The 23,680-nt window shown below is 39.9% G+C and overlaps 1 protein-coding gene across 1 annotated transcript in view; it reads left to right on the top strand.

Annotated features, from left to right (window-relative positions):
- wdr27 (WD repeat domain 27) overlaps window positions 1–22,979 on the top strand; it is a 36,071-nt gene extending 13,092 nt beyond the window's left edge. Inside the window, exons 18-24 of the mRNA XM_062401394.1 lie at window positions 1,107–1,240; window positions 1,904–2,001; window positions 2,767–2,888; window positions 5,104–5,201; window positions 10,089–10,191; window positions 12,682–12,780; window positions 22,222–22,979. Coding sequence (XP_062257378.1) covers window positions 1,107–1,240; window positions 1,904–2,001; window positions 2,767–2,888; window positions 5,104–5,201; window positions 10,089–10,191; window positions 12,682–12,780; window positions 22,222–22,335 — 768 coding nt within the window. The 3' untranslated portion in view covers window positions 22,336–22,979. The remainder of the gene's footprint in view (window positions 1–1,106; window positions 1,241–1,903; window positions 2,002–2,766; window positions 2,889–5,103; window positions 5,202–10,088; window positions 10,192–12,681; window positions 12,781–22,221) is intronic.
- The last annotated feature ends 701 nt before the right edge of the window (window positions 22,980–23,680 follow it).

Here is a 23,680-nt window from a genome sequence, read left to right as displayed (position 1 = left end):
CCTCAATAATTTTGATAAAAAGCTTGCTCAACTCACTTTTTCTTTCTCTAATAAAAATATACTCACGGAATACAAAAACAGGAAAAGCCAAATTAACAGAGGTGATAGATGTTGTGTTTCTTGGCTAGAACAGAGTGACTTTGTCATTCAAAGCATCTGTGGACACGAAGCATCCAATAGTGTGATTATACGCAGACCCTCCTCACTTGACTGTAGTGTTACATTTAATAGGACAGACAGAAATGTGTGAACAAGTGAAAACAACGGTCTGTCCTATAAAAACTGGGGTGTCCCAGTGGCTGATGCTAACCATCACACAGATTGTTTGGAGCTTCGCCGGGGCCTGCAGCTCATTGACTGCTTGGTATTCTTGTGAAACAACCTGGCAACAAGTGCAAGTCTTTTCAGGGACCAGAGTTCTGCCAGGGTGTCCCCGCAACCTCCAGAATGTCCAAAACTAAACCACATCGTGGTCCTTCAGATTTCTTATGATTGGTAGTTTTCTGATGTCGGATGGTTGGTGGAGTGGTATAACTCCAAACCTGGACAGAGTGAAATATCTGTTGTCAATTTTCTGACAGGACAGCCCATCTATTTGGTTTACCATGACAGACTCTAATTGTGACCTGCGGGGGTTAAGAAGAACCACCATGCACTGTGTCATATGAGGACGCCTCTTCTTCAGTTGACCTCAACTTTTGTCTCAGATTTTCTTTTTCTCTTCTGTATGAACTCAACGTTGAAGAGACAAGATGTTGCCCGTTGTAAAATAGAGTCGTGAATATCTGAATGGAGCAGACATTCAAAATCAAATTAAATAACGCTTACAAGTTAAGGTTTTAGGAGACGGCAAAGACAGCAGTGTGCGCAGAATATTACAATACGGTGCTCACTATTACAGCTTTGTATTGCTTATTGCCACAAGCAATATGGAGTTAGATGGGAAACAAGGAAATCTACTTGTTTAATGTTTTAGTTTTTTACATCATCAATTATATTCCCCGTTATTAAAATAGAAGAGCTACACACTAATAAAATATATTCTTATTAATTATCCTTCTTTATTTAACTAGATTAGCTTTCAAATTGTGTCTTCTCTCTTTCAGGGTAACAACTCGATCTCCAAGCCCATACGAGGTGCTCAGTTTTACTACCTCGACAAATTCCTGCTCTTTGCATCAGGACCCTCTCTGTACCTGTACCTGTATGACGTGGACACCACGCACGACAACATAAAGAGGTAATTACAAGTGATTGCTTCATATACGGAACAGTCGAGCATATAAAGTCAATAGTGATGCATGAGATAGCTTTGGATTCGCAAATCGTTTTTTCAGATGCAAGTAAATATAATATTAAATATAATATTACTTTATCAGTTCAATCATGCGCACATCCCCTTCTTCAAATTGGGCAAAATCATTCACTGTGACTCAAGAATTAACTGAAAAGAGAATAGAAGTCAATGCTCAACATCCCTGTGACCTCAAACAACTGGTTTTCAAAATAACTCAAGCAAGCGCATTTTAATTATGATGACATACACTTAATACCCTTTATTAAATTCCTTGCATTCTTCACTGCGTAGGTCATTTGAGTCTAGACAGAGACGGATGTAAACTGCAGCTCGACTGGTTGGCAGAGAATGACAGTAGCGAGATGGTTATACAGTTTGCTTTCTGATTTAAGACTCCTTAATGGGTTATTTGATATCGGCTTGATAAAGGTTTGTTTCTCTTCTTTAGTAATTCGTGCGAAGAGAGTTATGAATGGGAAACGCTTGAAATGTCAGCAGTCAGTAAAAAGAGCAGTGCTTCCTACTTCTCTCCTTCAGTCTCACTGCTCAGAGTGATGGGTGTGTGGAGAGATCGTTTTAAAATTCTGATTCTTTTGTTTCTTCTAGATATCAGCAGCGGAGTGCCGTCAAATTGGCCAAGTGCCTTACAACGACATCATCAACAGACATCACAGCCTTCTCTACAGTCAATGATTTCCTCTCTTGTATCCTTTTTTGCTTGTTGTTGTTGTTGTTGGTGTCTGGATTGGGTTGATGTTGCGGAGGGCAGAGTGAACCTATGCCTTCTGTACTTTTACTCAAAGCATCTGGTTGGACCACTTCCACGTCAACCACAGCAATCTGTCTGTGCTTCATAAAGTCTTACATGTACATGTTGCCCCGGGCCTTCCACTGCGGATTTTTACCTGTAAATCATTTAGCCGTCTTTAATTTTTCAGGAATGTCTACATTCCTGCCCCTTGTTAGGCTTTACAATGTAATTATTTTCAAATAAATCCGCTGAATTGGGCTGCGTTTGGATGAGTGAGATCCTGTCGGGAATTACTGTGCTGCTCTGTGCATGGCTAACCATCTTTTGTTGTGAAATTATAATTGTAGTTAAACAATATAGGATATTTATTTTCATTTCACTCACATAATATTTTCTTAAACTAGAGTCAGATGTTGTGAAAACAACATATGAAGAAAATCGACTTCAGACAATGTGCTGACAACTACTGACATTTAAAAGCTCCAGTATTCACTCTTGCATCACGGCAAAGAAGGATAGAGGCTGTCTGCAAAATAGCAAACAGATTGTTGTGTTCTATTTTATATCTGATGACAGAATAAAACCAAACTCATGTACTTAGCTGCCTGCCCAGCACAGCACTAGTTTCGAGCACTGGTCCTTGAAGAACGAGAGAAAGCCGACTCTCTTTGCAAAGCAGGATAGTATTGGAGGGAACTTCTCTTAACAGCTGTCTCAGATATCGTCCTGCTGTGTGGCTCGGATCGATCCATTCAGGTGTTTGACATGAACAGGAGCACAGTTGTCTCACAGCTGCCCGACGCCCACAACAGAGCGGCCCACTGCATTACACAGAACAAGGTGAGGCCGTTTAACATTTGCCTTTGAAAGATAGACTCCAATGGAAATTTTGCGTTTCTATTTAGGCAGTAACCATGTATTAATTATCTTTTTTTACATTTGTAGTGAGGTTATATACTTTTATTTTTAATGTGAAGCATATGTGAAGTGATATACAGTACAGGATTTGTGTTTTATATCTGGTCTCTATGCATAAATTATTCAGACAACAGAAATGATAAAGCACTAGAGTAGAGCAGAGTTTTGTTTCTGAATATAAATTGTTTTAATGTCTTTTTATTAATTTTGGATGTTGGAGAGATAGCTGTAAATTACAGTGTCTCGTATATTGAAGTATAATAATTTCATCATTATTCCTCTCTATGTGACTGAAACTGGTGAGAAAATGTGAAAGTCAAAGGTTTTATTTAACAGTGTGCAGCCTCAGCTCCACATGATGCATTATTCAAAACACAACAATTTCAGTGTCAGTCTTGAAATACAAAATGATTTAATGCTTTACATTTGTCATAGTTTCCTTCTTTCATGTTTGCTTAAACCATGGGCACTAATATCCTCAAAATTTGCTTTAAAAAATACATGAATTGCTATTAAAATTGTTTCCCTCAATTGTGGTTTGACAAGAACTTCTTGATAACCTTTGACCTTTGTGAACAAAGACACCTCCCTCCACTGGAACACTGAGTGGCCCTGCCCACATGGTGAAGAATTTTATTGGCTACTCTTTGGGAGGATATAAGTGTCAGTGTTAGTTTGTGGTGCGAATGCAGACGGTCATGGTTACAAAGTATGTCACGGTTACACCAACGTTTCCATCATTAGTATCATTCATCTTCCTGAGTGTTTGAATGTAAATCCTTGTTGCATATAGGATTAGGGCTGCCAGAGGAGAAGGCAGGAGGAGATTCCATCCTGGATGATGGCCTTGGAAATACGGTTCCATGATGCTGTTTGGGGTTTCACATGGCCTCATTCCCCAATGTGGGCTCAATTTGCTAACAATTTGACTGCTCGGGCCAATGTCCACATCCATTATAATGCTACGCAAGTGATGTAATATGCATCACTCCAAATTAAATCATAAATATTAGTGATGAATTCATGCATTCAAGTTTGGGGTTCTGCATATTTCATACTTTATGCGATGAGTAGCCGACTTTCCTGATGTGTAATCACAACAAAGCCGTTTATTTTGACCCAATTTTCAGATGCTTTTTTAACTTATTGGAAAACAGAACGGTGTGCATTTGAATGAGACACTGGTTTGCACCCAGTGACCTTGAGAATTTGACCTCATTCAATTCTGCATGTTGACCTGCGCATACTTGGCACATGCAGGTTGTCCACCTAATCCGCAGCCTGGATTAGCTGGACACACCACGGATAGTTGTATGGATTAAATGCATTAACCCATTCAGCTATGATGCACAGCTGACCATACCTCTGCCCAGAGGTGCCTGTTCTTTGTCACGCCAGCTATTGTGTTCTGTACGTTGTGGAAAGCCCGCTGCGTGTTGTTTCAGCTTGGCTCTTGCGTCAGCGCGGGTTCCTCCGCCCGGGCGCCTGAGGGCCTGTGGGTGCTGCAGGGTTAATTCCTACAGATCAGAGGGACTGCCCCTGCCGGGAGACTGCACACATAGCATCACTCTTCTCCCTCGCTCCCTTGGTTTCTTGTCCCGAGGCGGACCAAACATCAGGAGCTGCGGCATGTGAAGCAGCTTTTCCCACTTCAACTTTCCATCGCCCTCCTTGGGAAAATTCACCTGGAACTCATCAGAGCAGAGAACTTCTCGGAAAATGGAACTGGAAATGCCCTCTCAGACTGCCGTTCTCACACTCTTAATGGAAATCCAAACAAAAAACACCCCAACCACTGCCCTCTCACTCTCCCTCACAAGACCTGGAATTTACGTATAGATGTGCAGTGGAACCCTTTGTTTATATAAACCTAAAGCCGGTCTCAGTGTGCCACATAAAATATAGAAGATGACAAACAAAGGCGAATTGTGCTTCCATGTCGGTTTGATTTCCAGGCAAAATCTGCCAACACTGTCTGTAATGTTGGGCTAAGGTGATGCTACCTGAAATAATGGTAATTCTAGGTTTGCCAGGGTCAATTGCAAAGCAACATAATATTCCAGTTCTGGACTAAGACAACCCTTTTTCCATAAAGCATGTGTGCTGACTCTGCGTTTTTCCCCTATACATTTCACAGGGCTCCATGTTCAGCACACAGACACCAGACTCATACAACCTCTTTCTGACCAGTGCAGTCACAGATGGCGTGAAGATTTGGGACCTCCGCTCACTCAGGTTGGTATTGATTCTGTCTGTTCTGTTGGATTTGTAATGGGTACACCTTTAATGTGAAAATCAGGCAAAGGAAAGTGTGATTGATGTTTATTGAATCATCCCATGTATGGAAAAATGTATTGATACCGAATACCTTTACTTAGGCTTGGACGTTATAAAACTTGGCTGATAGTGCTATTTGAAATGATTGACATACAATACTGAAATCTCCTCCTCATTAAGACACAATGGCGTTTTGCCACTCCTGAATTCCACCTCTTTGATAAGTTAGCATCATTGTTATCATCAATCAAAGCCATAATTGCTTTTTATTCCACTGCTGTTCCTCACAGAGCTAAATGACCTTATATTCAAACTACACCAACTTCTTTTTTTTCTTAGACAAACATTCCTCATCTGATGAGTGAATCGGCTATTGCTCAGTTTCCAAAGTGCGTAGCTGAGAATATTTTTCTTTGGCCCTCAGTAGCACATATCCATATAAGGCGGATAATTCAAGTAGGCTCTCTTGGATTTCAAAATGTTCCTTTTGGCCCAGTAGGAGACGTTATTGAGTATTTCATTCTTTCATGTCAGTGACTGCTTCCACTCCTCATCCCGGGCTCCATCAAAACTGTGGCGCTATCTGATAAATATTTGTACCAGTTTTCCAGGTCAACTTCTGCTCCTGCGAGCTGTCATCAAGCGCCCCTCAGTAGAATCAGGTCTTCTGGGTTGAAATATGGTCTGTTCATTTTGTCGGCCTTGAGACAACCCCCATTTTTTTTATTTCCCTTTTTTGATAAAACGGATGTGTCTTTGTCCACTCGTACCAAACACAAAGAGTTACAGCTCCCCTGAATTACTGTTTCTCTGTATTTCTCTTCATGTGGTCCCTGCAACAACTGGAAGTAGTGAAAATAGTTATCTGGGTTTCATGATCATAAGAAACTCCTTATGATATAATACGGTAATATAACAATTGTTGAAACAATGTTTGGCGGGAGGGAAAGTTACGCAAGGCTCTCATGTGAGAGCACTTCTTGGTAATAAGATTATTTTATGCAGGTTTCACAAAGTCTTTTCTCAGGAAGAGCATGAAGAACATTTTATTAGACGTGGAAAACAAACTCCCAGAATGCTGATCGAGGACTGGTAGATGGAATAAAAATAAGTTACAGCAGAATCTCAGAAAAAGCAGAAGTTCCAGGAGCACGCTCATGGAAACACGTGTTTTTAAAATATAATGTCTGATGTTTTGGGCCTCACAAACACAAATCTTTTTTCCTCATTGTGTAGGACTATGGCAGAAGGTTCAGAAGAAAATAACTCTGAATTTCAGCGTATAAAACCAAAGCTTTTTGCATGTTACTTGTGATTTCGCTGAACTGACCCTTGACTGACTGAGATAAGTGAAAAACAATGTTACTTATCTCTTTTTTATCTATCGAAAACTTTTCATTGGGCTCAGTTATATTAAAAATAGAGAAATTTGACTGATTAAAATGACGTTGATGTTTGACACGAGACTGTCCGATCTTTTTGGTTTATTTCAAAGGAATTCCATGCTTAGCAGTCAGAGTCAATAATGGAGTTATTTTACACTGGCTACAGCTTTGAACATTGAGAATGTATTAATTAAGGACATCATAAAAAGACATGCAAAGTCAATGGAGTTGGGTTCTTACTAGGGTTGCAAAGGGGCGGAAAATGTCTGGTTAATTTCCAGAAACTTTCCACGGGAATATTAAGCTCTGGAATTTTGGGAATTTTGAAATTCCGCAAATTAAACTCTGCGCAAAAAAAAAACATAATTAAAAACTCTATTTTAAAGATGTATGCAGCACACGCTGCTAGTTGAATTTCAACCCTCCACTGTGCATTTCTCCATCACATGCACAGATAATTCCCAGCATCCTGCACACTACAGCAGGGCTATTGGGGCCTGCTTTAGTGTGCAGGACTAGTCAGGTAAGTTGCGATTATATTACAGGGGAAAATATATTAGCATGCTGATTGAGGATTGTTCTTCTGTCCATCTAGCCTATTGCATTAGTGTTTTTTTACAAGCTTTTTTTCTCATCCTATTCTTCAGAACAATTCCACATGTACTATCTCATGTGTGGAGACATTTCATCCCAGCCAATGTAGAAGGAAAGGCTGTGTGCATTTGCAAATACTGTGCAAAGACCTATGTTAAGAATGACACAGATGCAGAAGCATATAGTCAAGTGCCCAAAGTTTCCTTAGGGCTCAAATCAGCCTATGACAAAACAAAATGTGTATATTTATGTCTGTATATGACAAGGTAAACACAGTTAGTATTAATTACCCACACAATTTCCAGTTTATTCCAGTTTATTCCCGTATATTCCCGTTAATTCCCATGGAAAGTTTCCCACTTTGAATATTCCTGGAATTTTGCAACCCTAGTTCTTACTAGACACAACATTGACAGAGGGTCTTTGTTCAGACAGAATTGGGATTATTACCGTGTCTTTGTTCAAACTGAAGAATTCCCAGAAGGAAACCACAGTGGGAAGTGTACATTTGACTGAGTGGAAGTTTCTGAAACTTCATCCTAACTTTATTTTTGCCTTGTCACCAGAGAGTCCTCAGCGCCTTCCTCTTCAGACAGGAGCCCAAACATCCATGTCCATTCCTCAAAGATCGAATATGGATAATGGTTTTTGAGAGTTTTATTAAATATGCAAACCGCTGGATTGGTTAAAGTTTATTTTTCAACCCCAAACCCTTTACTTACCCCTTGCAGTTCCAAGTGATTTGCTTAAGTGGGTCAGGTTCCTGTTGAGGGGTCTACACACCAGCAGTTAAATAGAAGTCCAACCTAGTCACATGCAGTTTCTAAAGCTTGAGAGAACAGATGGTAATCTGTTTCTCTTTAGTGAGGCTTTATTCCCCTTAAAGCTCCTGGAATTTCCATCAACTGATAAATTTGCGTTGAGTAATACATTCTATGATGAACGCATCGTTAATGTATTCATATCAAATAGGACCATAAAATGCACATTTTCACCTGATTTGCACTGATGCTGCTGGCCTGGGTGAAATGTGTTGGCTCCAAGTAATGAGCTATGATTAGCCTTATGAATACCTTGAAGACGGACCCAGAATACCCAGGTGGAATCAGTAACCGCAAAGGTTCCCACTCAAGAGGATCAGACCCTCCAGTGCCGTCTGTGTTAGTCATTAGACAAATGCCGGATACTCATCACTCACTAAACATGGAGTGTGTGTGTGTGTGTGTGGGGGATTCAGCTCAGCGTCTCCTCTCCCTCAGTCCAACATTAGATCCACATTCTGACCTAGAAAAGCAGCAGAGTGTTTACTCTAACTGTTAATCTGCTTCTTATCAGTGCGATAGGGATACGATGTGTCAGTTTTGGAGCAGACCTGTCCAGATGTCCTGATGGGGGATTTGGAAACAGATGCGTCTCATCCGTTTTGTTATGCATCTAAATTATTAGAGGTCAGAATTGTCATGAGTACTTGTCACACTTCAGCCATGACCCCATGGCTTAAGTAAATCCTTAAAAGCAGGATAACCTTTTTTCTTTTTACATAATTAAGTGTACTTTTTTCAGTTTTCATAACGGGGTCAGCCTTAGAGTCAAGGTTATGGGGGCTTTATCGTTTATTTTAATGTCTACTTTTTCTGATTGGCCGCACCAGCTGTCAATCATCTTCAGCCTGTGTTTAAAAACGAGTGGAGAATCTCACCTGGGTCTTAATAATTGTTATGACCTCTGCGCGCCACACTCTCGGCTCTTGAGTTACACACAAGAGCACGGCCCCAATCTGCAGCCAGCATGTGTGGATGGATGATGTTGCTACGTCTGACTTCAGCTCCGTTGCAGACGCACTCACTCTTGTGAGGGCTGCATGGGCAGATAGGGCCGTCAGCTGACAGTGACAGTGCACTGGAAGAATGAGAGGAAGGCTTTCAACAAAATACAGTGATTTGATTTAGGGCAACACCGCAGGAAGGAAAAAAATCTCAGTCTCAAAAAGAATTCCACATTCATATAGTTTGGGTTTTATTGCCTAGCAGTTGTGTGAACGTGCTCCCATGTGTCCCCGTTGTTCCAGGGTATGTTTCACAAACTCCCCGGTACTGGGTATATCACATTTCTTTATGGTCACCAGTGAATATGACCTACTTTCGTCCAGCTTAATGACATTAGCATGTGAATGTCAAAAGACTGGCTCTCACCACATCCCTGTCAAAGCCCTGCCTCCCCAACATGCCAGCCTGTATAGAAACCCCAGCACACTGAGCAGTTGCTTCAGTGAGGACATTGTAAAGACATTACATGCCGTTGCAAACCCAAACGAAACAACACAGAAGCAGCTCGGGGGAACTATCCGTCATCCGCTAGCTGCTCTTTTCCTGTGTTTTGCTTGAGTCACGCTCAACTCCTCTTCCCTCGGCTGATTAAGAAATGTGAAGTCTGCAGGGTGGCATTCGGCTCCTTGGTTATTCCTGCGCCGTTCAGGTCACTAAACTATAAAACGTGACAGCACTCATGTGTGAAGCACCATTCATACTCACACTGAAGGAATATCAAACGTTGCTTTTTAGATCCCATTTTTAACAACGGTGACCTTTTCAACTTTACAGTCTTTCCTTGCCCTTAAGTCCTGGTTGAAATAGTTTTTAATGGCTGAAATTAGTTCTTTTAAACCATAAATATGTATGTGCTCTTAATATGAACATTGCAGTGACACAAACCAGAAATGATAATGATTCAATCCCACGGGGCTCGGTAAAACTGTTTGTTTTATGACATCATTTGTCAAATATTCAGTCTCTCCTTCACATCGTGTTGCCTTGAGTTTATTTACCTCATCATTCCTCTCTCACCGCTGTATGTTTCACCTCCTCAGATGTGTCCGCCGTTATGAGAACCACGTGAATCGCTGCCTTCCATGCTCCTCGGCCATCTCGCCATGTGGCCGCTTCATCGCGACAGGCTCCGAGGATAACTCTGTAAGTTGTAGTACTGTAGGGTTTTTCAAATATGAAGTGTGTGTTTCATTCTTCCTTGCATATGCCTCTCTGGTTATACTGTGTCTCAGACAATCAGGTTTTGTGTAAGAACAAGTTGCAAAGAAAAACATTTGAATGGGGGGACAAAGCAGTTAAGAGGTTGTCTGTCAGAGCCACCCACAGCATACATTTGTCTGTTTTACTGTCAATTTCACACCGTGCACCCCCACATACCAAGGGGTATTTGGTTTTATGAGTTTGAACCAGTAAAATTCACAAATCTGTAAAAAATTTGATAGTGAGTTTGGCATTTTTAAAAGCTGAGAAAAAACTAGTACTTAACCACGTTTATACTGTACGTGTATATCAGTGTCTGGTTAGTTTTTGTATAGTCTTTGCAAAAAAATCCACCGAACATATTACAGTTAAAGCATGGCCTAAAATACCACAACACAAAGGTGTCAGATACGTCCTGAATGGAACTTATGATCTTTTATATCTGCAGCCATTTGTGTAGTACGATTCACCAGAAGGATTTTAAGCAAAGTGTTCCGACTCTAGTACAACAACTGCAAATTATTATATACATATAATTGACACATGCTTTATATTGTTTACATCCTACTCGACCTTGTACATATGAAAGTCATCAGGGAAACAGTAGCATAACTCTATCAGTTTCACCTCCATCTAAGGTGAGGACTGTTTGCGCTCGGCTCACAGATTTTTTATTTGGACCTGAGCCTTTTTCCATAAAATTCAAATTCAACGTTCATGTCGAAGCAAGAACTGTTTAATTGCTTTTCCAGACGGTGCCTTATACTCGCTCTCAAGAACGTTTTCAGAAGCCTGCCTCCCTTTTTCCTAATCCATCTCCCTTCTCTTCTGCTGTGTGTCTGCCTGTAGAGAGCAGTGGAATAATATATGCATGCCACTGGTTATCATTAATTATGTGGACTCGAGCACGGAGCCCGACATTTGAGAGCATCTCTGTCGACCGCCGACGTTTCCAACGTTGCAGGAAACGGGGAGAGTGTATTCGGTAAAGGGCTGCAGCGTATTTATTTGTAGCTGCCTTGAGACTCTGATAAGCCAGACACATTTATACTTGTCTTAATATATCAAAAAGCAATCATGGAAAAGAAGAACCCCCATTCTCTGCAAAGACTCCCCAGATCATGTTACACATTTTCCAAAAAACACAAGGCCAAAAACTCTAAGCAGGGTATGATTTCACCGCAGTTAGATTTTAACCTGTTATACATTCACTCACAATATGTATAATTTCTCCCTACTTTGACCTCCGCTCCTAATATCCAACACAAATCTGCTTATTTAGAATTGTATCTTTATTAATCAAGACGCCTCCGCTCTGCGTTTCACTAGCCGTTGATATAAACCGATCCATCTGTGGATCCTTGTGATATTTGAGCATTCCTGAAAGAACTCTTCTCTGCCAAGTATCTTATGCCCCGTTAGGCACCTCACACGTCATGCGCCTCAGACAGAGAGACACTCTACCCGTGGACCGTTTGACAGAGCTCACGGACATAATACAAAACAGCTGCAGGAATCTGATGAGTGGCCGTCTGGTAGCAAACATCTTCATGTCTATTTTTATCTGTGCTCATGGCACCGGAGCAAAGAAAGAAGAAGCCCTTCAAATTGACTTATTGTGCTTAAGAGTTCAGATTGTGAGAAGTGTTGTTCCTGAGATGTCGACACAAGCACTTTGCAAATGTGTTGTGTGCAGCGAAGGCCAAAGTGTGAAATCGACACCTACTTAACACCCACAAATTGAGCTTATTAACAAGGCATTTACAACCTCTAATCAGAATATAACAGTAATCGGTCGGTTTGGATCGTTAATTATTCTTAATGACCAGTTTATTTTGAAGTGCTAAGTGTTAGAGTCTGTGACAAACCTCAATAAACAAGACCTTTTATTTAAATGAAACATTACAGTATTTTGCAAAGCATTTTGGCTCAGCTGCCGTCTAAATAGATGTGACTTGATTTGACTTGACTGTGTCTTTAGGATTTGCTTCCAACTGTGTTAAATGGTTTATGGTGGTGAATTATTTTGGTTTTGTTTCATATTTCACCCTTTGAATTATTTAGCAATTTCAACTTAAAACAAGAATGAAAAAAAAGTTTTTCTTGAGCACACAGTTGACCTCCAATCATTTGGGCATAATTCAGCAGTCGAGACGACAGATTCTGGCTCAGATCTTATGTGTCTGATTACTGAGATCAACATGACCCAAGTCTCACTGATAAGCCAATCTCTGAACATTAAATCAATTTAATCAGTGAGAAAACATTTACAGGGAGTGTATTGTTTTTATTATTCGACTATTTGATCTTCACTAGGTGGGTCCACTTAACACTATCTATGTTGGTCTATTGTATAATACATCTGTATATGACTGTGTAGAACAGCTCAGTTCTCCTTCTCATGTTCATGTTTGTCCATCTCGTTCATTTCAGGCCTACGTGTATGACATCCGAAGCAGCAGCGTCCTCCACAAACTCCAAAAACACTCAGACACGGTGCTCACTGTGACGTTTAACCCGGCCAAACCAGAGGTAAGAACCTTTCTCTACCTTCTCTTCGATCCGTCAGTCAAACTTTATTGAGAAAATACTCTTTAATATAAATTGAGAGGTGTATCACTTTTTAAAGCATAAATGCAAAAATCCAATGCCTGGCTATAGAGATTTTAAGCTTGTGTTTAAAGATTTCCAATATTCCGAGCTGCTCTCAGGTCCTTAGATAGAAAAACTGCCTCACCACAGGTTTCAGTCCTGCCCTTTGGAACAGCTGACCGACTCTTCTCTTGTCCTCGACCATTTATGCTCCATCTCCCTTTGTGTTAAATGAGGCATCGGTCAGATTTCTCTACATCTCTTTAAGCTGGTGACCAGAGATAATGCTTTGTGCAGATAGCTAATATCTTACTTTCATTTGTTTTTATTGATATAGCTGTATGATGACTTTCCAGATGTCGATCTATTAGTAACTTTGCATTAACACCATGAGGGACATGCCTTTTTACAACTTAGTCAATGTCTGTTTGACCCTCAGCTCTATGCCCGATCAAACATACACATCAATACTATGATCTCTGCACTAATATAAGGCCTGTGTAGCATTAGTGTAGCTGAGTCTTTTAATATTTACCTGCCAGATTTTGATTTGGGATGTTTTGTTCTGCATCTCAGTCAACACACTGACCTTAAGTAAGGCCATTGTTTTTATCTCGAAACTGCTTCACCTCTTCAATCAGATTTTCTGAGTTTTAAAGACGACTTGCCTGTTCCTTGAACTTTGAGAATTAAACAAAAATTGGAAAAACTTATTGTAATGTTTCCCAATATTGCATAAAGTCTTCATCCAGTTTGCATCATCTCTATTTGCCCAGCGCTCCAGGCGTTTGGAAAGAAGGAATGATATCCTCAGACTGAGGTCACATAGCAGGGCTTAGCTGGGTCGCTGGATTTTATGTCAGTAACTTCACAGAATTTCTTCTAGGGGCCGCGAAAGAATTCAGTGACGGAGCCAGAAATAATAAGAAGCTCAAGTCAGCACCTCATGTGTGGGATGAGTGCAGTTGTCCTGTCTCATGTGTCAGTCTGTGTTGTCTTATACTACACGTTGTACTGAAATGGCCAGCAACACAGATTGTTCTCATCCAAAAGTATCAGGCCCAAACAAAACTGCTGTTTGTATCTATAAACACGATTGAGACAAGTACATCTTTGTGAGAGTTCAGCCCCCTGAACCAAAATCATTTCCATTTACAATGAAATCAAAAATCCACAAAATCAGTCTGCAGGGTTTTACCAGTGGTGGTCAATAAATGGTTCAATCAGATAATGAGTAGCCCTCTTCTCTTCCGCACTTTAACCCTGGTCGGATCTATAGTGGCTCTCTTTGTGCACCGTGCTGATCCGCTCCACTGTCTGACTGATTGCCTGCAGGGTTATTCCAGCCTGTGATTGGCTGCACACTTCCAGAGTGGAAATAAAAAAGAGACATATGCAGGGCTGTGTTAGTTGACTTCAGAAGCTTCTTTCCACATTTTCTGTGGACTGTTTATCATTTTTACTGGATCCCTTCTAGTTGAATGGTTTGCAGTTTGTTGCATTCTGTGGCAACTGATACAAAAGTTGTTGTTGTGATCTCTTTATTGCAGGCCGTCCCAAAAATGAATTCAATCCAGATTTCAATGCTTGGCCTCATACTATCAGTTTAAACTGAAATTGAAATTCAGGGACTGAAGCCAAAAGCTCATTAATGGTCCACGACCTTTGTTTCTTTCGAATCTCCATCACATGAAACCAAAGTTTTCAGTGCAGTTTTTCCAGAATCTGTTCAGTGTCTCAACGAAGTCTCCAGAGGGTTTCAGAGCAACAATTCCCTGTTAGACGTGTTTTTATCAATTCCAGGAAATGATTTTCCTTTGGAGTCGTTTGAATTATCTTCAAAAGAAAAAAATATCATATTATAAAATATAGTATCACAACATCTGCCGGATGTCTCATGAGAATTCTTGTTGACTGTGTTCTGGCACATGTTTTAAATCTGCATGTCCGTCAGCTTGATGGCCATTTCCAGTGGTCTGCAGAGTTTGAAGACACACTTCATCAGTTCGAGCATGATCACTTCCCATCAATACTTCTGCACCTTCTGTTTTATTTGATACAACACCCGCTCAGAGCCATAAAAAAATCTAAAAATGTTGGCACCACAGACTAAAACCCAATCGTATCCTTAACCATCTGTGTCGGCTGGAAAGGTTAAAATATATGATCAAAATAATTAAATCTTCCACATGTAAATCTGGCTATTTGTATGTTCAAATTTGTAAAACAAATCTCTAGTATGTGAAAATCTCTCTTTCTTTAGAACCCGCTCTTTGTAATTTCTATGAGGTCCTCCTTTAATGACTCCTCCTCTCAGATGTGTGTCTCTGGCCGTCTCATACTACAGATACCTGCTAAGATTTGTCCAGATCGAAGTCATAAAATTCACAAATGTGTGAAAAAAGCTGAAGGGCTCCAGAGGGTCTGCAGCTAAAAAAAGAACGGACATGACGAGTCCACCCGCCTCGGAATCAGGATGTATACACGGGAACACTCTGATTCAAAGTAATGTAGATTTTGGCACGTACAGAACAGACTGAGTGGAAGCGATGATATCAGCGTTAAATGTATCTAGGTACATTACCTGCAGGGCCTTAACCTTCAGTGGTATTTGTATTTAGAAATCTTAATTTTACCGTCAGCACTAATTTGTCTAATTTATAATTTTTTTGATTTAGACACAGAAATTGGTGCTCATAAAATAAACTTGCTTTGTATTACTAACAAATTAGTAGTAATACCTGTAGATTCTTGAATTAGACTTATTGCTTATCACATAAACTGCTCTAGTTAAGCATTTTTATCAATTTGATTATAACTCAGCCAGGGTGAGATCCCCTTCTGCTAACCCAGAGAGGAGAGAGCTGCTCCTTATCATTCGTCCTCACTGTGGCCTATTCAATGATTCAGTAGAGTTCCCTGAGGGAGTCAGACCTCTGCAGTTCTAATCAAATTGAGATAAAACTATGAAAATGAAAAATTCACATCCTGTATTCAGTAGTTTCCACAAATTCATTTCAATTTAATCTCAGGAGCTTTCAGCCATATCAGCTTGCAGAGGCAGTCACATTGGATTAAGTCCAGAGTTGGAGGAAGTAATCAAACATTTTACTTCAGTGAAAATATAAGTAAATAGACCAAATTCCTTCTTGTTATTGATGACTTTTAAAAGATTTGAAAAACAGTGTGAACATGTGACACAATGCATTGTAAAAGTGATGTGGAGTAGAAGTTACAAATATTTGCTGGAATATTAGTAATATTAGTAAAAGTGAAAAGTACCTGAAAAGTACAGATAGATGAAGAATGTACTTAGTAAGTAAATTAACTTTGTAACCATCCACCACTGATGAAGTCATTGCCTGAGAGAGTTCACTTAACTGTCACGGAGACAGATCCGTTGACTTGCGAGCTCAGTAAAGGTTGTTCATCCACAGCACTTTTATGAATTTTTGTCCACGTTAGCTGAAAGTCAAGAATCAAAGTTACTTCTCCCTTCCTCAAAACTTTCCTGTGGAAAATAAGTGGGTGGCAGAGTGAGGCACTGTCACCTCAGACCAGAAGATTCCTGGTTCGGTCTGTCAGTGCAGAGTTTACATATTCTTCCTGTGTCTGCGGGGGGGGCTTTCTCCAGCTACTCCCGCTCCGTCACACTGTCTTAACTCATGTAGTTTTAGGTTACATCTTGGGGTTAACAACACACAGGGTTACGTCTCTGTGTGTTGACCTATCGTGCTGGCAGCCTGTCAGCTGAAGATCCCCTCATGAGCATCCTCCACAACTTTATCACCTGGATTGGATTAATGCAGCTGTAAAGATCTGTTGAGATCCTGCTGATGCATAGATGCAGATTTATAACGCGGCTTGATATGTGACATGCTGATACAACTCTCAGATGTTTACATAAAACCTGTCAGCCTGTTGAGGTAGTTTGATATTGGAAACAACAGTTTGCTCTCTGGCAAAACGTGATCATTTATAATCATTACAAGCTGCAGAGGAGTCGAGCTTTGTAAAACCCAGGTACACATTTAGACTAACGGCGATCCTCTCTAACATTACTGAGTGTGTAAGTTTAATCTTCGGTACATAATGAGTTGTGTAAAGCCGCTCTTCACATTAGCTGATGTGTTTCTTTCCAATTCCTCAGACAGTAGGTGCACTGCTGATATATTGAGTGCCTGGCTCCGCTGTGTGAGGCTGTTAATCATGAAGTGGCTGCGTTAATGTCTGTCTGGAAGGGATGCCCTCTTATTAATCTTTTTTTTTCCATTTTGTTTGTATCCACAACAGAGATGTGTGAATAAAGAAATGAGCCTAACGGAGCTCTAGGAAACGAGCAAGACTCTCAGATAACATTATGGAAACTTTGCTTAATTTCATTAGCCTGCGCTTACTTAGGCAAAAAGTGTTCCAACCTGTGCTCACCTTTTGGACCGGTGGGCCAGATGTTCTCCATATTTACTGCTGTGAGAAGCTTCCGATGCGAGGCACAGACAGATAGTGCTGTGCATATTTTCCACTCATTTTTCACTCATGTTTTCCACCCTAATACTTAAAAGCCCATCAAGCAGTCAGATCTAGCTCTGGGGTCCGTTCCCTGAGGTTTGGTCCTCTACTTTATTCTGAAATGAAAGATCCCGACTTTGACTGTCACTTCGCTTTTGCTTTCTTGAAAAAACTTCAGGGACTTCACATGGTATATTTCTGTTAACTCTGTTAAGCTCGCCTTTGTTGGCCCCAGATTTTGCAACCACATAAGTTGATTTGCAAATTTTAGAGGTTATTTACTCCTTAGTAACAAGGGGGATTGTGTCTCTGCTGTTTTCCAACACATGATGATTTTCGGTTTTCTCTTCTGCGAATTGTGGGAGGCAAACAAATGATTGTCCAATTTAATCAGAGCCTAAAACACAGTGTTTCATACTTTTCTGCAGATTTATAGTATTGAATATAAATGTAACAACCAGAATAATAAGATAACCTAATGAATGACTCTCTATGTGCTTTATAATAAATAGTCAAAACATACTAAATAGACATTAGAGAAAGATCTCTACATTAGTGTTTGAGTCATTGTACGATGTGTCAGACCCCATTAAATGTGACTTGGAGGCGCAGGAGACAGACAAATCATCCACTAATCACAAGGTTGTGGGTAAGTTACTGAACCCCAAACCGACCACATATGAACGTTCGTGCGGATGGTTGAACATAAACTGTAATGTGAAGTGCTTTCAGCGGCCATTAGGACTAGAAAAGTGTTATATAATTGCGGTCCTTTTACTGTGACTCATTGGAACTGAACTGTCTTAAAAGTTGTCCCTTTTGCCAGTGGGAGAATAGAGAGACATGAAGAGGAAGGTGCAGTGGGAGACTTTTACAATCCAGAAATGAAAACAGGTTTTGAAGAATCCTAAACCAGGTGTTCTTGGTTCATGCAAAGTTTTAAACATACTGACATGGAGTTTCAATTCAGCTGCGGGTCAAGAGTTTTATCGACTGTATGTCACTAGGATTCATTTGCCTCTAGAGTGGATAAAATGACAACAAGCTCAAATTTAAAGAAGAAAGAATTGTATTGTTTGCTTTGATTTCAAATTAAGATCTGTTTTAATTAAGTCTCAAAACTCAGCTTCAAAACCACAAAATAAAATGAACGCATTTAAAAAATAATGTCCATTTCAAAACAACCAAACAATCAATTAAAAGTGTTGTTTATTGAAAAATACAACCTAAAGTCATAGCCAGCTAGATTTCCTGTTTTTTAAAAAGTCAGTGTCTTTCTGTGAACGTACACTGAACCCTCCTCCACTGCACTCTGACTTATCTGGTCATATTTTAAAAGCGCACGTTTGTGTGTTTTGGAAGGGGACAAGAAAAGAAACTCAATCCAAATCATAACTCATAAAAATGAAACTCCTCATTTCCTCTTTGCCTGACACCAGAGAGCAAAGTGTCTCTCCTGTTACTGTAGTGGCCAGACAGCAAATACAGAGGTGGACTCTGCCGTCTGGTCCAGAAAGTCACATCCGAGTGAGACACAGACTGAGCTGAGACAGCCTCTCTGACATCCACTGTGTTCAGCACAGCTGGAACCGCACTGAACAGGAAGTGAGGACATAGGAAGGTTGCCCAGTTGCAAAGTTACAAGAGGCATCTTTACATATCACGTCCTTTCACATGTAGTAGACAACATATTTGACAGAAGGGCTGTGGTGTTGTTTTTTGCGTGTAGAGTGTGTCGATTAAATGCATTAAGGCGTTTATGATGTGCACATTTAAATATATAGATAAATAGCATGTATAATGTCTAATAGCTGGAAATGGCATCAGCTGAGGATTTATGATTTAACTTGTTATTCGCACAGCTGCAAAACTTCCATTACCAAAACTATAGGATGAGAATAATTAAGGATCACACAGTTTGTAGTGTATCCGTGACCATTAGCAATAGCCTCTGTTAGGAATGGGTGATATAAGATAAATAATTATTACAAGATTAAATTGATATAATCATTTAATATCGATAGTAATCACGATAAATGTCTCATTATTATAAGTTTAAAGACTGCTTATTGCTACTGAGTGAAGGTAGTGGATTTAAAATCTCCTGACAAACACTTGACAAACAGAAAATTATATTACAAATCTTAGGTGGATCAATTATGTGTTATAGCATTATATCTAAAATTCGATTGGATTATTATTGCTCTTGTTTTATTCCGCAGCACTATAGGTTATTTTACTGATAGATCTTATGTGGATCATTCTTCCCCCTCGACATGAACACCTCAGAACATCCTGTTGGCATGTGTGAGGTTTATTTCCACGAATCTTCACAGATGGACACTCTCTGTCGTCCAGAATGCCAAAATTTGGCTCAAATGTTCAACACAAATCGAAACCACATTGGATTCTTAATCGTCATATTTTATTCCCGAATTGTTCCTTTGAACTGTTGATTTGTGGTATCTTGTCTGTGCTGTTGAAGCACCACTCCGGACAATAACTTAGATTATGTAATGTGTGTGACGCACCGTGCAAATTCTCAACCTTGTCTACGATCCCAGAGTTACTTAAAATATTTTTAAATGAGACTTGAATATTCTCAACGTAAAAATTAATAAACTTTGAGATCTTAAAAGAAGATGCAGCCCATAGTTTTCATCTATTTCTTTAAGATAAGATGTGCCTTTAGTGATCGTTCGTAGAGGAAAATTCTAAACTGACACTGCAGCACAAAAGATTAGCAGCGCAGCGAGAAAATGTAATGAAAACAAGAATAAGAACAGAATCTTGAAATTAAATAAAAATAAAATATACTGAATACATTATAAGGGTGTTTTTATAAATGTGCAATATAAAGACAAACGTTGTGTGAGTGTGCAATTGGTCCAAATTCTTTTGTTATGTACAATACATGCAAGCTGTGTCGTTTATTGACTTTGATTTGAGTTCAAACCTACACACTATCTCTTCAATGTTTTAAAATAACCAACATAGACACTTGGAAAAGTTATTACAGGCCTCTTAAGGTTTTGGTGACTGGAAAATGTCTTGTTGCCTTGGGGAATTCACCACTGACCTTTGCACCAGTATATTTACTGGACTTGAACTGCTTAAATTTCAAGAAAAACTGGAATCATGGAGTGGGTGTGTCAGAGAACATCTGACATTGCAAATAAATCTTCAAAAGAAGATCAAACCTGTGAAAACTGCATTTCTTAGAAGTGAGATGTTGAGGAAAGTCTAATAACTCACGTTTGATGGCCCAGCACGACCCCTTCTACATTTCTACAGTGAATTAGCTCGCAACACGCTCTGACTTCTGACCCTGAAGCTTGCCCAAAACCGTCGCTCCTCATCAGCTCAGCTCCCTTCAGCCTCAGTGAACAAAGATGGATGACTGCAGAGATGGAATGTGTTGGATTTCAGATGTTTGTTGCACGTGTATGAGTTTTGTGAACACTTCTTCTAGACAAATCTAGGGTTTGGTTTCGATCTCCAAACTGCGTGTTTACATGGAGGAGGGTGGTTACACAGTCTAATGGCTTTGATTGGCAGTTGATAAAGAGAGTTTTGGTTGCTAATGGAACTGCTCTCTGACCCTCTTTAAGTTTTAAATAGCTACTTTAGCAGCCCAGGGTCAGGGACCAGACAGCTTGGCTATTGTTCAGTGAGGTCTCTGAGCAGAAGGTCATGGTGAAAGACGACTCCTTGAAGATGGAGGAGCTCGTGAAATGAGCTGTCAAAAATCTTTGTTCCGTGGGAGTCTCAAACATTTTTATACACATCAGTACAACAAATGGATGTTATATATTTACTTGGCCGCCCTCTCAGACTCGTCTCCTCTATGGGCTCCATATGCACACCTGGGAATCTGGGGAGGTTGCAGGGGTCACCCATCAAAGACATTTCAAATCAACCCCAGTTTAGAAATTGCAATGTTTGAGTCATCTTCAGAACTCAGCTATTGTGACTCCTCTTCCCAGAATAGGCATCTGTTTACTGGTAAAATATGATTCCTCCTGCATGAAACAGCTTTAGTACATGGGAAAAATCTTGGGCTATTGTTATATCAAATGTGGTTTTTATCACCGCTTGGCAAATCGTTGTTTCCCAGGATTCCCACTGTTAGTACCCTTCAAAGATATATTCCATCTTTTAACGCTGACCCCAAAAGTATCTGAATTCACCATAGATGACATTGATACTCTGTTGGCCATGCGCCCAAACGTTCCTGAAGTGGTATGAAATAGATTTTAAAGGTTTGTTACTCAGTCTTTTCTTAAATGTTACTGCTTGAAAATGGAGCCGTTTCTGAGCAGTTGTCTGGAATTATGATTGTTCCATCATATTATGTCCTCTATTTGAGTAGCTATTTATCCTAAGCCTCATTCTGAACCCCTAGTTTAGTTTTTTTTATCGCTGTTGCCGCAGATTGATTGTTGAGCTAAAGCCTTGTCATTCTCGTCTGCTCTACCGACTGATAAAAAGATGGAATAATCCTTGCCTTTAAAATAAATATAGCTAGAACTTGTCTGTGTCCTCACCCACATGTTAGCTAGAGTGTGCTGTATGTTTGTCTGCACATGTGTTCGCCTAAATGGGTGTGCACCGAGTGTGTGGGTCGATGTTAGTTTTATTGATGTGGGGGCGCCTTATTAATCTGCTGCTTCCCGATGTTGAAGATGAATGTTTCTAGTGATAAATGGAGCGTATGGAAAATCCAGAATTTCAGTATAGGAAACAAAGTGTGGGTCTTGACAATGCAGCTTCTTTCTCTAGAAAGAGTGAGTTCTGACCCAATGCCTTTGAAATGTCATCAAAAAGAGTAAGAGCTGAAAGTAATGCCAAGTATGTTTCTGTCTTTCCCAGCTGCTGACTGGGACCCTGGATGGGAAGCTGAGACTGTTTCAGCCCAGTTGTGGGGCCAGTCTGTCTCATGACACCAGTGCTGCTGTGCATGGTATCCCCTACATGACTGGGTAATTACAGAAGGCTGCTGCAAGGACCATGCAGGTTTGGTTAAAGTCGGTCCAACCCCCTGGCTTGGATTTCACAGGGAAAGGAGACACACAGGACACACAGGACCTTTGTTTGTTTGCTATTTGACCAATATTAAAAAAATAGGTACAACTTTAAAAAGTCTTAAAAAAAGAGCGCCCCTCCCCCCCCTTTTCAGCTCGCTCATCTTTGTTCAACTTCCAGTGTGTGCATCATCTGAACACTTTTGACTGGGATCCGAAGGGATGTCAGTGTTTTGATTAAGTACCTTTTCACCAATTTCATTCAGCCACATTATCGTGATGAAACATTTAGTCAATTGCAGATGAATACACTTAATGTATGGTCACGAATCAGATTTAGTTTGTTCAGTATGTGGAACATATTGTACTTCTATATCACTGCATGTGAACAGTACTTAGCAGATCGGCACACAACGCAATGACATCAACTGGGTGCAACCATTTAGGCTGCCAGACACACAGACGTTACTACTGTTCACACTGACACACCCGTCCTCGTTGTTTGAGCTCTACTGTAAGTCCTCTCTGTCTTCTCTGCAAAATGTCCCCTAACTGAAAAAGAAAAAAATCAAATATAAATATTGACACTGTGAAATGAAAGATTTACATTTTAAAGTAAATCTTCATGAGTAAAGCATGAATAAACAACTGCTTCCTTCTTACAAGCATGTGATGTGTATTTTGCAGGTATTACAGATCTACCATTATTTGTTCTTTTTGTACTTTTCATACGTATGGTGACGATATTGTTATGTTTGCATGATAAATTAATTCAAGAGGCTTTGGAATCTGACTTAAACACTAAAAGTCAGTCAGTAAAACAAAGTCATGCACGAGACAGAATGTCAACTCCGAATCCATCTCACTGGTTTCAGTGTGGAACGATGGCAAATCTCCTCAGACAGTTGATAAAATGGAAGAAAGGATGGACTTTGGAAACACCTCAGTTATCATACGATACAGAAAGTGAATTCTGGTATTTTTGTTCTCTATCATTCCTTGGATTGTTTGGAATTCAATGTCAGAAAGAGATTTGCGTCATAACTTCCATTACTGATACTGGAACAAACTCTCCCAGTCGACTGTAATATTTTCTAATGATTTGTATTAGAGGGCCTGCTTTTCCTGTTTGATTTTATTTATGATCCTTTGATGCATGGCCTTATTTTAAAATGCAAGAATTACATAAAATTAATGCAAACATACATTTCCCATTTTGATGGTTCTTTTTTCCCATTGAAATCAATTGAAAGTTTATATTTAGGACTCCTATATGGAATAATTTGTCTGCACATATTCTTTCTTCT

Source organism: Platichthys flesus, chromosome 12, assembly GCF_949316205.1.
Source record: "Platichthys flesus chromosome 12, fPlaFle2.1, whole genome shotgun sequence".
NCBI classification, from domain to species: domain Eukaryota; kingdom Metazoa; phylum Chordata; class Actinopteri; order Pleuronectiformes; family Pleuronectidae; genus Platichthys; species Platichthys flesus.
The sequence above is the reverse complement of the archived record's forward strand: the minus strand, read 5'-3'. Positions and strand labels throughout refer to the sequence as shown.